The sequence below is a fragment of the Saccostrea echinata genome, unplaced genomic scaffold (genome assembly GCF_033153115.1).
Source record: "Saccostrea echinata isolate AGI-Se365-2 ecotype Australia unplaced genomic scaffold, CSIRO_AGI_Sech_v1 ptg000062l, whole genome shotgun sequence".
Lineage (NCBI taxonomy): Eukaryota > Metazoa > Mollusca > Bivalvia > Ostreida > Ostreidae > Saccostrea > Saccostrea echinata.
The window spans coordinates 1,286,295-1,299,425 of NW_026889811.1; the positions used below are offsets into that span (position 1 = coordinate 1,286,295).

General features: G+C 32.2%; 1 protein-coding gene across 1 annotated transcript; it reads left to right on the forward strand.

Moving 5' to 3' along the window:
• The first annotated feature begins 10,311 nt into the window (after positions 1–10,311).
• Positions 10,312–12,004, forward strand: LOC133175244 (uncharacterized). Its single transcript, XM_061310346.1, has 6 exons — positions 10,312–10,394; positions 10,510–10,559; positions 10,633–10,764; positions 11,045–11,186; positions 11,391–11,419; positions 11,595–12,004. Exons 1-6 carry the CDS (start codon positions 10,312–10,314, stop codon positions 12,002–12,004), a joined length of 846 nt encoding a protein of 281 aa, XP_061166330.1.
• Positions 12,005–13,131: the final 1,127 nt, after the last annotated feature.

The window sequence follows — 13,131 nt, forward strand, 5'->3', positions numbered from 1 at the left end:
ATTAGCGTAATGTTTTTCAATTATCTTTGACAATCTGGGGAGGATAGATAATTACCAGCATCCAGTTTATCTTCTTTCTTCTACTTGACGTTACATTTGCTGGTTTTAGTTCATTTGGAAATATATCCGTAGAGGGACTGATTTTGACAAGAATAGATATGGATTACACCAGATCCAAGATTTTCGACTATTAATTTACTCGAATTTTCACTGTGCTCAGCTGATCTTTAAAAGAAAAAAATACAGTCTTGTTATGAAACTAGTTCTTCAGTTTGCAGCAAATACTATCACCAGTCTTGGGTCACTAGCAAACAGTGCATACATTGTGATTGCAAGACCAAATAGCCTAGCTCTACAAACATGTGATCAGAAAGTCAATCGCATCTAAACTCGAGAATTTGCGATTGCAGCTGTTGTAAAACCGTCAGTAGTCAGTTAAAAAAAAGGACCCCCCCCCCCCCACACACACACACAAAATTAATGATTATCATTGTCCATCATAAGAAATCATAAGAAATTGTATGATAATTAAAGAACAATAATCATGAAAGTAATGTAATTTGTGAAAAGATTGTCAATCGAAGAATGAACTTCATATTATGGGGGAAAAGGCTGAGGAGGCAGCTGGCGTAGGAATATGAATACTTCTTATTTACATTTCTGAGAATAAAAATATTTTCTTAAAATCATTTTACGTTAATTTTGTTTTCTTCCATGTATAAAATACACAACGATATTCTAAACATTTGTTGCAATGTTGTATCTGCTGATCCTGAATGGAACTGTATTTTTTCAGAGCAATTGTGTGAAGAGTACCTGACTTTAGTAATATATCTTGAATGCATAGTATGCACTGATCAAATATATTAATAAAATGAGTGACTAATTTGAATATGATTGATGCAGCGTATTTTGGAAGACGTGGACCACTAGTATTAATACTAGCAGACCTATTTACATCAAATTTGTTCAGTGGTGATAACACTCCATCTTCACTGATATAAGGGAAATACTAAATTTCTTATCAAGATCAAGTCTGGTTTGCATAAGTCGCAATAATTTCTCATAATTAAAATCTTTCATGCGCTATCTGACATACGTTTGTTCGATTTATCTGTAAATATTTTGTTAAAAATCTCAGCAATTTCTTGTGTGTCCTCATCAGTGTTATCATTGTCAGAAATAGACATTGATACAAAATTATGTGGATTTGATGTTTGTTCAATGTGTGTCCACATTTGTTGTAGATTTTGTATCGCTCATTGGTTAACCTATAACAGCTCAGCTTTTCACTGTCTATTAATGCTATGTCTTGTTTCTCCAGGTTCGGAAGTTTTCATTATCACCAATCTGATGAAAATTATCACGCGTGCGCTGCCTTGGTGATTTCTGGTGTTAGCCATTAGGTACGAGTATCGTTTTTCACTCGCTTACTTTTTTTGTCATGCTGGTCCAATATTTGTTAAAAAGTGTATAAAATTATTTCAAAATTTCACTCTGGTTACATATTGTTTCAAAGGAATTAAAATTAGCAATTTTTAAATCTTTCAGCGAAATTTAGCCCATTGAAGTTTTATAAAGCATCTGCATGTGTTATAAGTGTGCTTTTCTTTGCGAATAAAATTATTTGTTTTTCTTATAACATACACAGGATATTAATCTAATAAAGCTATGGGGGCACTTGAATTTCTCACATGTTTTCAAGTAAATTAGTGTAAACATGGACAATAAGGGTACTTGATTCTAGTAGGTACTTTAATACTTATAAATACCCTCAAAGAATTTAATTTCTACTCTAATAACAATTAACGTGCAAATGCAAGTATCCTGGTTCAATTGGATGCCATTGGTGTTGATGGGATGTAAAAAGAAATCTAATTTTCTCATCAGATTATTATGTTTAACGTGAGATTGATTTCTTGTTTGAGTAACCTGTTTAGCTTTAATATTTTATGCCTCCATCACTTCATATTCCTTTAAAACGGTGACCGCTGTATTTTCTTATTTTTTTCCAAAAAATAAAATCATAAAGAACATATTACAATATTAAAAGAAAATATTGATTTATTAAATATATCTCCATTTAATTTTTGCATGTAAATAAACGTTCTAAATAATTGAAAAACTGATGGTTATTAACTAAAGAAGGAAAACGACTTTTTTCCTGGTTGTTTGGAGTATTCACCATTTATATTTTCAAAAGATTTAACGAGGAAACATAAAAATAAAACTAGACAAGCTCTTTGCAAACCAGCAAGTAGTTATAGGTCTTATATTCTGACCTTCCTGTGACCTCTGTGTATCCCATAACTTAGAACCGATACTTATTTGGTGACAGAGGTAACAACGGATTTTTATTGATAAACTGTTGCAATATTCTAAAGGACACCATAAACCAGGGGCCAAAAGGGGTTTTAGCCTATCTTATCCTTTTCAAGTGGATAAAACAAGACAGACAGACAGCACTATGAAGGTCGCTGATTCGTCGATACGTCTGACATCTTCAGGATCATTTTTCATTGAAATCTACGCTGATATTTGCAAAAATAAGCGATTTATGACTGCTTCCAGTATAATCGGAAGTGACGTTATTGGACGTCTTTTAATGCTCTCACTACCTGGTACTTGTGTAGCGGGTATTCCCGGCAATGATGGAAAAACACACTCAGTTGTAACTTTTAAATTAATCTTCTATTATGGTGACATGTCCAGTTTAAATGGATATTATGGATTAATGGAATAATGGAATATATGGAATAATGGAAATGTCCTGCAATATACAAATTGCGTCATAAAAATATGTACAAACAATATATCAATTATCTAATATTCTGATCATAAAAATATAACAAATTATCTGTCTTCCCTTTTACAATTAATTATCATATGTATCAATTTCACTCAATATGATAAAATGAAGATATTCTATATAAGGGAGTTAACTCTTACAACATAATTACTCTTAACAGTCTTGTGAAGAGTTATCTTTCTTTTATGTTTCTTTACAAATCATAAAAATATATATACAGATAGACATACCAATTTATGGAATTGAACTTTCTCCAATTTCAATAATTTATATTCTTTACTTCTGGTGTTACCTATGTACAATAAATAAAATAATCAGGATTTGTTCTTTACAAATACCTTTCTCATAACCAATAGATATCTAAATTAGTTTGATTCACATCAAAATATTTCTAGGTATATATACAAATTGATTAATAAGAATACTCCATCAGATTTATCTGTATCTGAATAGTTATCTTTTTAAATGTTAACATTTAAACGTAAAATATTCTGTTTTCTACCTATTTCACATAAATTATGGAAAAACATCTCTTAACGCATAAAAAGGTAAAAACTTACATTTTCAGAAACTGTCTTAGGTCTTCAAATAAATTTTAAATCAGCAGCTTAAACTGTATGTCTTACACCATGAAATCTTGAGCTAAATCTGAATAAAACTCAGTACCCCACAAAGACTAAACTTTCAACCAATGAAATCTAACCATTTCAAAATCTGACCAATAGATGTGTGTGTGGTCATGTAAAAGTATATGTACAGGTGTGCATCCAAAGGGGTGTATATCTATGTCACTAAATAACCATGTTAGTAAAGAATGAACAGAATGAAACTTTAATAGAAAACTTATCATTTATGCATTTATAACATATTTAATAGTTTATTTATTTATTTTATTTCATTTAAAATCATTTCAACTTTTATAATTTGAATAAAAGTACCTCTACTACACTTGTTATTTTGAACGGCTTTGCTCTTCAGTAATGCACTATAAATTCCTAAAAGTTTTTCTAGTATTGAGAAAAAATTTGGTCCCTCTAGTACCCCAAGTTAAGGGTCAGTCCCTACTTGTTGATATCATATGAAAGATCTTTTAATTTTGCAAACTTTTTTTTATATATGTTTTAACAAATTATATACATATAAAACAATATTGTACAAAAAGTGTTGAAAAATTGAAATATTTTATATTCCTTTTTTCGGACCAAAGCGAACCCCTACGTGCAGCATTTCCGGCTAAATATGAAATCCCCTATGCACATCTACAAACATAGTTCTAACATACCTGAATGTTTCATATTTCTTTCCAGAGCTGTTCATCAGAAAATCCGTGGACAAAACAAACCTTAAAAATGATTAAATTGAGTTCGGAAGTGGTGTCATCAAAACAGAAAAAATGCGTAAGGGTCAATTGATGTTGCATAAGTCCGAAAAGTTTTGTAAAAATTCATTAAGCCGTTTTCGAGAAATCGCGTGCACAATATAGGTAGGAAAAAAAGTGAAAAAGAAACCTATGAATAACTAAATGTGATCCCGTTGCAAGCAACGTGTAGGTCTTCGTCCATTAGATAAGATTTTCTCTAAGATATATATTAGTAAATAACGATATGTATGATATTACACAATAGATAGGCTTAATTTTTCCTGAAATTCAATTCTTTTAACTTTATTCTAGGATACAAAATCTCTCTTTATATGTAATTGAAAGAAATTAAACCGCATTTTTTTTACCCACATAGTTGAAATATGCCCTATCAGACCTCTGTAGGAAGATTGTGAAATCAGACATTATACTTAAGAATATGAATTTTTTTTTAGATTACCGACTGATTTATTGCAAATTTATGTGATGCTTTGTACGAATACAACTTTCTGTTACTGAATAAATATAGGGAGATAACGAACAGTATTCAAGCTCAAAAGTCCATTAATGAAATATATGGAGATAACGAACAGTATTCAAGCTCAAAAGTCCATTAAACAATACAAAATAGGAGCAGAGCAAACCTCCAAAACATCAGAGGTGGGATCAGATGCCATGGAGGAGTGAGCATCCCCAGCCGACCGGTCACATCCGCCGTGTGCTCCTTGTCATGATCGGGAAATAACGGTAAAATCCGTCGACAATTCAGCTTGTAGATAATGGCCTAACAATTAGTATGTAAAATGTCAGTCAGCATTTGACTCAATGATAAATTGTATTTGCTGACAAGGTCACTGTATCGACCATAGAACTTACGAAAAGATTACTTTAAACGAGACAGCTGATATTCTTGTTTCATCAACTTGTTTGTCAATAATTTATCTCGTTTTAGAAATTGTTCATACGTAGAGCATGCTCTTGCGTATCGATTCAACTGAGAGATATAAACCCCGTATGCAGGTGATGAAGGTATATTGCTGCATAAGTAAGGGAAGTTGACGATTGAAAAGTTAAAGTCATCACGTTTATCATAAAGCTTGGTTGTTAGATTACCATTAATGTCTTTTTCATGTAAAATATCCAAATATCAAACAGATGTGTCATACTCTGTGGTATCTTTTATCTCAAGCTCACCAGGATATATCGTATCGACATAAGAATGAAAATAGCCATTGTTAATTGACAATACGTCGTCGATATACCTAAATGTCGAGTTGAAGGCCATAGCAAGTGTTTTCTTCTTTTCACGTACAAGATTTTGGACAAATTCTGCTTCATATGAATACAAAAAAAAGGTCTGCTAATAACGGGGCGCAATTGGTACCCATGGGAATTCCAATAGATTGTTGGAAGACCTGGTCTCCAAAAACCACATAGATATTGTCAATCAGAAACTCAAGCATCTTTTTAATGTCAATTTCAGAGTACTTGTGTGTACAATCAGAATGTTTTTTAACAAAATAATTTTGCAAATGACCAATGACAAGGTAAGTATATTTACGAGTTCCATTTTTATTGAAAAAGCAGCTGTCAATTATATCAAAAAGCCTGGACTTTAATTTAAGTAAATTATATTGATACCGGTATATTTAGATAAAATGTTGTGAAAAAATAGAACATACATAGCCCAGGAATTGAAAATTCACATGTAAGTATGCTACACTTTAGGTTTTCTAAAGAGAAAAAAAATATAATTCAATCTTTACAAAACATCAAGAGATTGACTGAATTGGAACCCAGATTAAACTGTGTCAAAATGAGGAACATTGAACCGACAGTTTCAGATATTTTGGCGATTTAAAAAAAAATATTCAATGCAAAAAAAATAAATAAAAGAATAATTAGATGACGTCGCGGTATTTGACCTTTGACCTCTAAATATGACTCTTGACCTTTGTTGTGTGTAGAGAATGGCGCCTCCTTACAAATATTACCAAATATCTGGTCTCTACTTTAAATGGATCAAAAGTTACTTTGCATTTAATAACAGAGTGTCATATCACATTTAGGTGGCATAAACTCATTCTAAAACGTAGGTTGTCGAATGACTGATATATAGGATTCTCTAATTATTTATAAAATATGGCACAAAAACATGTCATAGGTTATTAATTTTCTTACAAAGATGATTGATTATTGACATTATAGTGATTTTAAAAATCTGTGGTTATATTTCAGTACATCAGAAGCTAAAAAAATATATCATATATTTTTTTAAGTTAATGAATACTAGTTGGATGTATACGATGGTTGTCAGAAAAGTTCGCGGACACATTGATTTATTGTATATTTTGAAGAATGGCCTATGTCTAATTAAATTCTTATCTCTTGTTGATTAGTATGTAAAAAAAATCAGATCCCTTTACTAAATTTAAAAAAATATATATAATGATTTTCATTGCGCGGTCATAGGATTCACGGAGAAATTATTTGACGCATTTTGACGTTAGGTTACTCGACAACCTGATTTCAAACTTGTTGAGCTTTTTCTCATTTCTAAATATCTTTCATTTCTAAATCTTTTTCATGTCTTTTTCCTAAAAATTGAATAACCATAGAAAGGCATGTTACATTTTTCTTAAATATGTCTTTTGTGGATTATCGGATATAACTGAGATCTAAAATATCAATGTCTACGCAGTTAAGCGATCAGGTATGGAAACAATACAAAATCCAACGTCTATGCTATAAGCGGGGAATTTGGGTATCGCAGGAGTTGATCAGATATGTCAATCCTTCCATTCTTACAAAGCTACTACCATTGGAACACTGGTCCTTGATACGTGTAAGTAATCTCCAGCAGCAAACTAAAACGTTTTCTTCTTTTCCGGGCATTTTCCTGTCAGCAGACATCATCTTTTTTATAGCTAGGTGTTCCAAGACGTTGAATGACGTTGCCATTCTTTATTTTGTTTTTACGCATTGATTTTCTATAATTAGCGATAAAAATGTCATAACCTCTCCAATTTAATTCCAAATTTCACCAAATGAAGTTTCATTAACATTGTAGCGACAGGTGAAATATCAAACATCTTTATGTGCTACAACAGTGCAATTTTTAATTTCGAAAAAAATGTCAATGTCCTGTAAATGTGCAAAAAAGTAACATGCTCCGTGAAGCATGCTTTATATTAATAATATAGCTATATATTTTTTAAAGGTAATCTGAAAACACGAAATCTTTGCATATACATTAGAAAATAGATATAGTTTTTATTTCCATCTATGACACAGTTCTGTTTTGACAATGTTTGCTTCTTTTAAACACCAGAAATTTTTCTCCATTCTGGGTTCTTTTTTTATTTTCGAGTAAAGGAAGAGGGAAGAGGAGAAGACAACTGGGTAAATATGAATAAACAGTTTAAAAAAAAACATGAATTCAAAATAGAATAAGATAATTAATTAAAAAACAATATATATTTCACAAGCATAATATAGTTTATATTGAGAAAAAATATTTCGCAATTTGAAGACCCTTATGCAATAGTTTATTCTTGGAGTACTTGTAAAGTATTGAAATGTTTGAGACAATTGAAAGTTCTATTAAGAGTAACTAGAAAGAGCTTGACATCATGCTATTCATTCTAAAATACATGGTGGAAAGTGTAGGGACTGGGGAGTCCGCAGTGGTATGTGCTGACACTTTCTGCTCCAAAACCTGGGTGTCTCCCCCACTTGCTCTTAAAGCAAGGGGTTAATCACAGGATTTAATGAAAAGTTTATATTAAAAATAAAATATTTATAAAGTTATGACACAGTTAACTGGGCCATGTTGTCACTATTCTAATGGTTTTGGTATAGAGGGGCCCACACCGGATATGGCTGGGGTCACATCCACCTCACTCAAGTGAGGGGATGCTACAGGCTGGTGCATGTAAAAATTAGGCTTATGTATATGCCTCTCCCACGCAAAACTTAAACAAGGTAGCACTGCAGGAGTTAGGGTAAGAAGAGCAGGTCTCGCTACCCGCCTTAGAACGCTGGCGATCGTTCAGGCCTGGGCACTGATGTTTCACGCAGTGTGTCCCTTACATGTGTAGTTAATTAACTGGGGTAGTGGTCGGCTCCCCAGTTTCCCAACAAAAAATATGCATGCGACCAACATCCACCACTTATGATCAATGTAATGAATGTTTAAAAAATATATATATCTGTTTTTCAGTTATCCCTTGGAATCGGTACTTATTAAGTTAGGATAATCAAAGTGCATTTAAAGCTGTATCGCATGGGGAATTTTGTGTGTTTGGTGAATTCAAAAATTAATTATGCATTTTTCACGACTATTTTTAATGCCAGCTAAAAAGCAATACAATTATACACTTCTGTTTTCATATTTGGAAATTGTACTTGAAAAAGACATTAATGGTAATGTAACAACCAAGCTTTATGATAAACGTGATGACTTTAACTTTTCAATCGTCAACTTCCCTTACTTATGCAGAAATATACCTTCATCACCTGCATACGGGGTTTATATCTCTCAGTTGATTCGATACGCAAGAGCATGCTCTACTTATGTACACTTTCTAAAACGAGGTAAATTTTTGACAAACAAGTTGATGAAACAAGAATATCAACAGTCTCGTTTAAAGTCATCATTTCGTAAGTTCTATGGTCGATATAATGACCTTGTCAGCAAATACAATTTATCATTGAGTCAAATGCTGACTGACGTTTTTCATACTGATTGTTAGGCCATTATTTACACACTGAATTGTCGACGGACTTTTCCGTTATTTCCCGATCATGACAAGGAGCGCACGGCGGGTTGGACCGGTCGGCAGGGGATGCTCACTCCTCTATGGCACCTGATCCCACCTCTGATGTTTCGGAGGTCCATGTTTGTTCTGCTCCTATTTTGTATTGTTTAATGGACTTTTGAGCTTGAATACTGTTCGTTATATCCATATATTTCATGAAGCAGAATTTATTCATAAACTTCTACATAAAAAGGAAAAAGTCTCTTGCTGTGGTCTTCAGTTAGTCATATCGATATACATGCATATCAACGACTTTTGATCATTTAAAATATCCAATTTCTTTCTTACGTTGATTTGACATATCAATTTGAACTCGAAATGAAAGATACCACAGGGTCTGTCACTTCTGTTTCATGTTTGGATATTTTACTTGAGAAAGGATCAATGGCAAACTCACAACTAAACTTTATTCTAAATGTCATAACTTCAACATTTCATTCATCATTCTTCCTTGTTAATGTAAATATATCATAATCACCTACGTATGATGTTTATTTCCCAGTACGTTCGATTTGCAAGAACATGCTCTAAGTACAAACAATTTCTGAAACAAAGCAACTTATTGATACATAAGTTGATAATACAAGAATATTTACAGTCTCGCGTAAATATTTCTTAAATTCTATGTTCGATACAACGACGCTGTAAGCAAATATAATATATCATTATGTCAAATATTAACTGAAGTTTTTCATACAAAATGTTAGGCCATTATTATTACACTGAATTGTCTGATTTTCCCGTTTATCCGATCATGACAAGAAGAACACATCGGGGATGACCGGGCGACAGGGGTTGCTTACTCCTCCATGGCACCTGATCCCACCTCTGATGTTTTTAAAGATCCGTGTTTGCCTTCCCCCCAATTTCTATTGTTCTAATGGCTTTTTGGGGTTATCTTTATATTTCATACCTAGATGAAAAATACATTTAATTGTATTATCTAAGTAATATTTTACATTTAGAGTATATAAAAGTTTTTATAATTTAAAAAAATAAGGAATTTCAAAATGATTTTTTGTTGTAATCTTATTTAGAATCAATTTACATTAATTAGACCAAATGTAAACTATTAGCACTTTTTGGATTAGATATGGTAAAATTAAGATTTTGAAATGCCGCATGTTAAAATGCGAAATAATTTTGTTTTGCAACCAATTAAAATAAATTTTACTCTGAATATAACTTGCAAAAAAAGCAGGTGACAATCCTCATTTGTTTCCGCTTATTATTCCGGTTTGCTCTAAAACTAAAAATAAAATTATATTTATATACATTAAATCAACAGGAAATATGCATTTTTGATAATTTTATTGGAAGAAATGGATAATATTGTTTTCATATTGCTCCTCAGCTTTGTTAAGTTTTATATTTCAACTGTTACCCAGGATCCCAACAGTTGTGGGTAAGATTAAAAGACGAAAAACAATTTCGTTTGTTTATTGTTGTTTCTCTTTTCTACACCAAAAAAAGTAAAAAAAAAAAGTCTTACAAATTAATTAGAGTTGCTTAAATTTCAGGGTAGGGGTGTGTTGTGCGGGCTATTTTCTTCATAATGGAAAATGTACAGGTATATTTTTGTTTAAATGAATTACATATTAAAAAGGTTTTATTGTCAAATGATCAAAGTTATTTTTACACAGTGTGCAGTTCTGGTCGAACAGGCAAAAACTGCAGTCAAAACTGTCCTCCTGGATTTTATGGAGAAAACTGCAAACATTTATGTCCCTTTGAATGTAACATTACCTGTAATAAGGTCACAGGAAAATGTCCACGTAAATATATTTTTTGAATTTTCTTACTTATTTTTCGTATTTTTTAGACAATGATGGTTATGAGAGATTTGAACTTTAATATAGCATTATTACTTCCCCTGTATTAAGATATTGCAACAATGCATTCTATCCTGTTTGAAATTCTCAGCATGCACGCAACCCTTCAAAACAGCAATGATTGCTACCACGATCAATGCTTATGTAACAGAAGTAACGTTTTTCCTTTTCAAATGTGCTTTAAAAATATTTTATAATAAAATATGGTATCTATCTATAAAAGCTAACGACGCGTGGGACTCTAGCATTGAGACACAGATAGAATACTTTCTGAAGGAGAAAGCATGGATTATAGGAGGTGTAACCTTCCTTGTATTAGTCATCCTGTGTAGTTCTATTGGGGTTATTCACATCTCTCAAGCCTTGTAAGTATAAATCCATTGATTTTGTTTCCTCTCTTTGCTCACAGTCTTTTGGTCTTCATGGAACCAAGTCCATGATTATCTTTGAAAATTGAGAAATAAATATATTGATACATGTGTTAAACGATTAAAGTGACTGCTCTTTTTCTTTTTATATTTGTAAATAATAATTGATTCTTATTTTCCTATTCATATTTTATTTTGCAGGAAATGTGTGATAATTAATAGAACAAATGGTAAATATTTGCATACTTTTTTTACATTCATAATATGGTAAATGGATAACTTTTCGATAGCTTAGTAAAACTCAACAGTATATTCTTTCTAACTTAAATGGTATTTTTTACATAACAATTTTCTTGACATTTGTAAAGAATAGACTGTCGGTTTCAATCTTTATCTTGTACTTAGATCATACCACAAATCAAAGCCCACAGTCATCAAACAGTGTGAGATATGAAACTGATTATCCTAACACTCCGAGTGGATCTCTTCAAGCAAATCATGATGAAAGCAGATCAACCAAGAATTCATCAAATAAAAGGGAAGCTAAACCATCCTGCGAATACAGTAAACCTACTCAAAAGAAGCGATACAGCTTTATCTGGAAGTCATCAGTGTCACAGGAAATGACATTATATCCGGATGTTTCTGAGGATGATGAGGGCAGTGAAGAGTCTGACGACCTTATAAAGACTACCAGTGGTATACAAATCTCAGGACTTCCCAAGAAACAGTCTTTTAATACCTTTCAGTCCCTGGATGAAAAAATAGAGACAGACCATGGAGCAAACACTACTTATGGAAATGTTTGGAAATAGAAAAAAAATACACATGTAATATTGACATAGCTTTTTACTAGCCACCATAGTTTACAATTCAATGTTTTGCAACATATTTCAGCATATTACTCTATAGGTATTACTCTCTAATATCATAAAAAATTGCCTTTGGCATACGTAATTTTTGGCATAAAAGTATGTATTTCCTCTATGTAAGCTTTGTAAATATGTATGTAACATATAATAATCAAAGACCCAGCATATAAAATTTACGGTCTGTACTTATGTATTAACATTATTACAGAACAGACGACATGTTTATTTTACTTTTCATCAAGTACAGAGCATAAATTTCTTCCTGTCATTGCTATTTTTGTAAATTGTTTTCATACAGGAGACATGAAAACATAACATAAATGACGCCAAAAAGTCCATTAGAACTATATAAATTGGGAGTAGAGCAAACATGGACATCGAAAAACATCCTCTGTCGACCGGTCACACCCGCCATACAAATCACATATCTTTGTAAAAGGTGAAGATAACGAACACTGATCGATCTAAAAAAATCTACAAACAATTCAAATCTGTTAACAGGTCAAAAAACTCGAAGCCCTAGAAATTGCAGAGGTGGGATCAGGTGGGATCAGGTGTCTGAGAGGAAGGAACCCCTGTAGACACCCGCCATAAGCCCTATGTATTGATCAGGCAGACGGAATATTTCGTAGTCAAATTAAGTATAAAAACAAAAGCCTAACAACTGGTATGAGAAGTTCAGTCAAAATACGACCAAATGAAAGTTACATTCGCTAACAAGGTCATAATTAGGATCATAGAATTTACGAAATGCTGACTTTAAACATGGTCGTTGAAATACATGTAACATCAACTTATCTGTCAGTACCCTTTCTCGGTTTAAAAAAATAATCTTATTTGAATCATGCTCTTGAGTATCGAATAAGTTGGGAGGGGTTAACTTCATATCCAGGTGATAACGGAATATTACAACATAAATCAGGAAAGTTGACGATTTTCATTACCATCAAGGAGATTATTTTGTTCTGTGAATAAATTCCATAATATTATGAATGGAATATGGAGAACAGAGCTCAACCTCAAAAGTCCAATGAAACTTTACAAATCGGGAGAAGATCAAACACGAACCT

What these genes read in the sequence shown, in the direction of transcription:
- LOC133175244 (XM_061310346.1), top strand. Translation starts at nt 10,312, where the DNA reads ATGGATAATATTGTTTTCATATTGCTCCTCAGCTTTGTTAAGTTTTAT. An exon ending in CAGGATCCCAACAGTTGTGG is followed by an intron (nt 10,395 to 10,509) that starts GTAAGATTAAAA and finishes CTTAAATTTCAG; the next exon opens with GGTAGGGGTGTGTTGTGCGG. An exon ending in GGTCACAGGAAAATGTCCAC is followed by an intron (nt 10,765 to 11,044) that starts GTAAATATATTT and finishes TATCTATAAAAG; the next exon opens with CTAACGACGCGTGGGACTCT.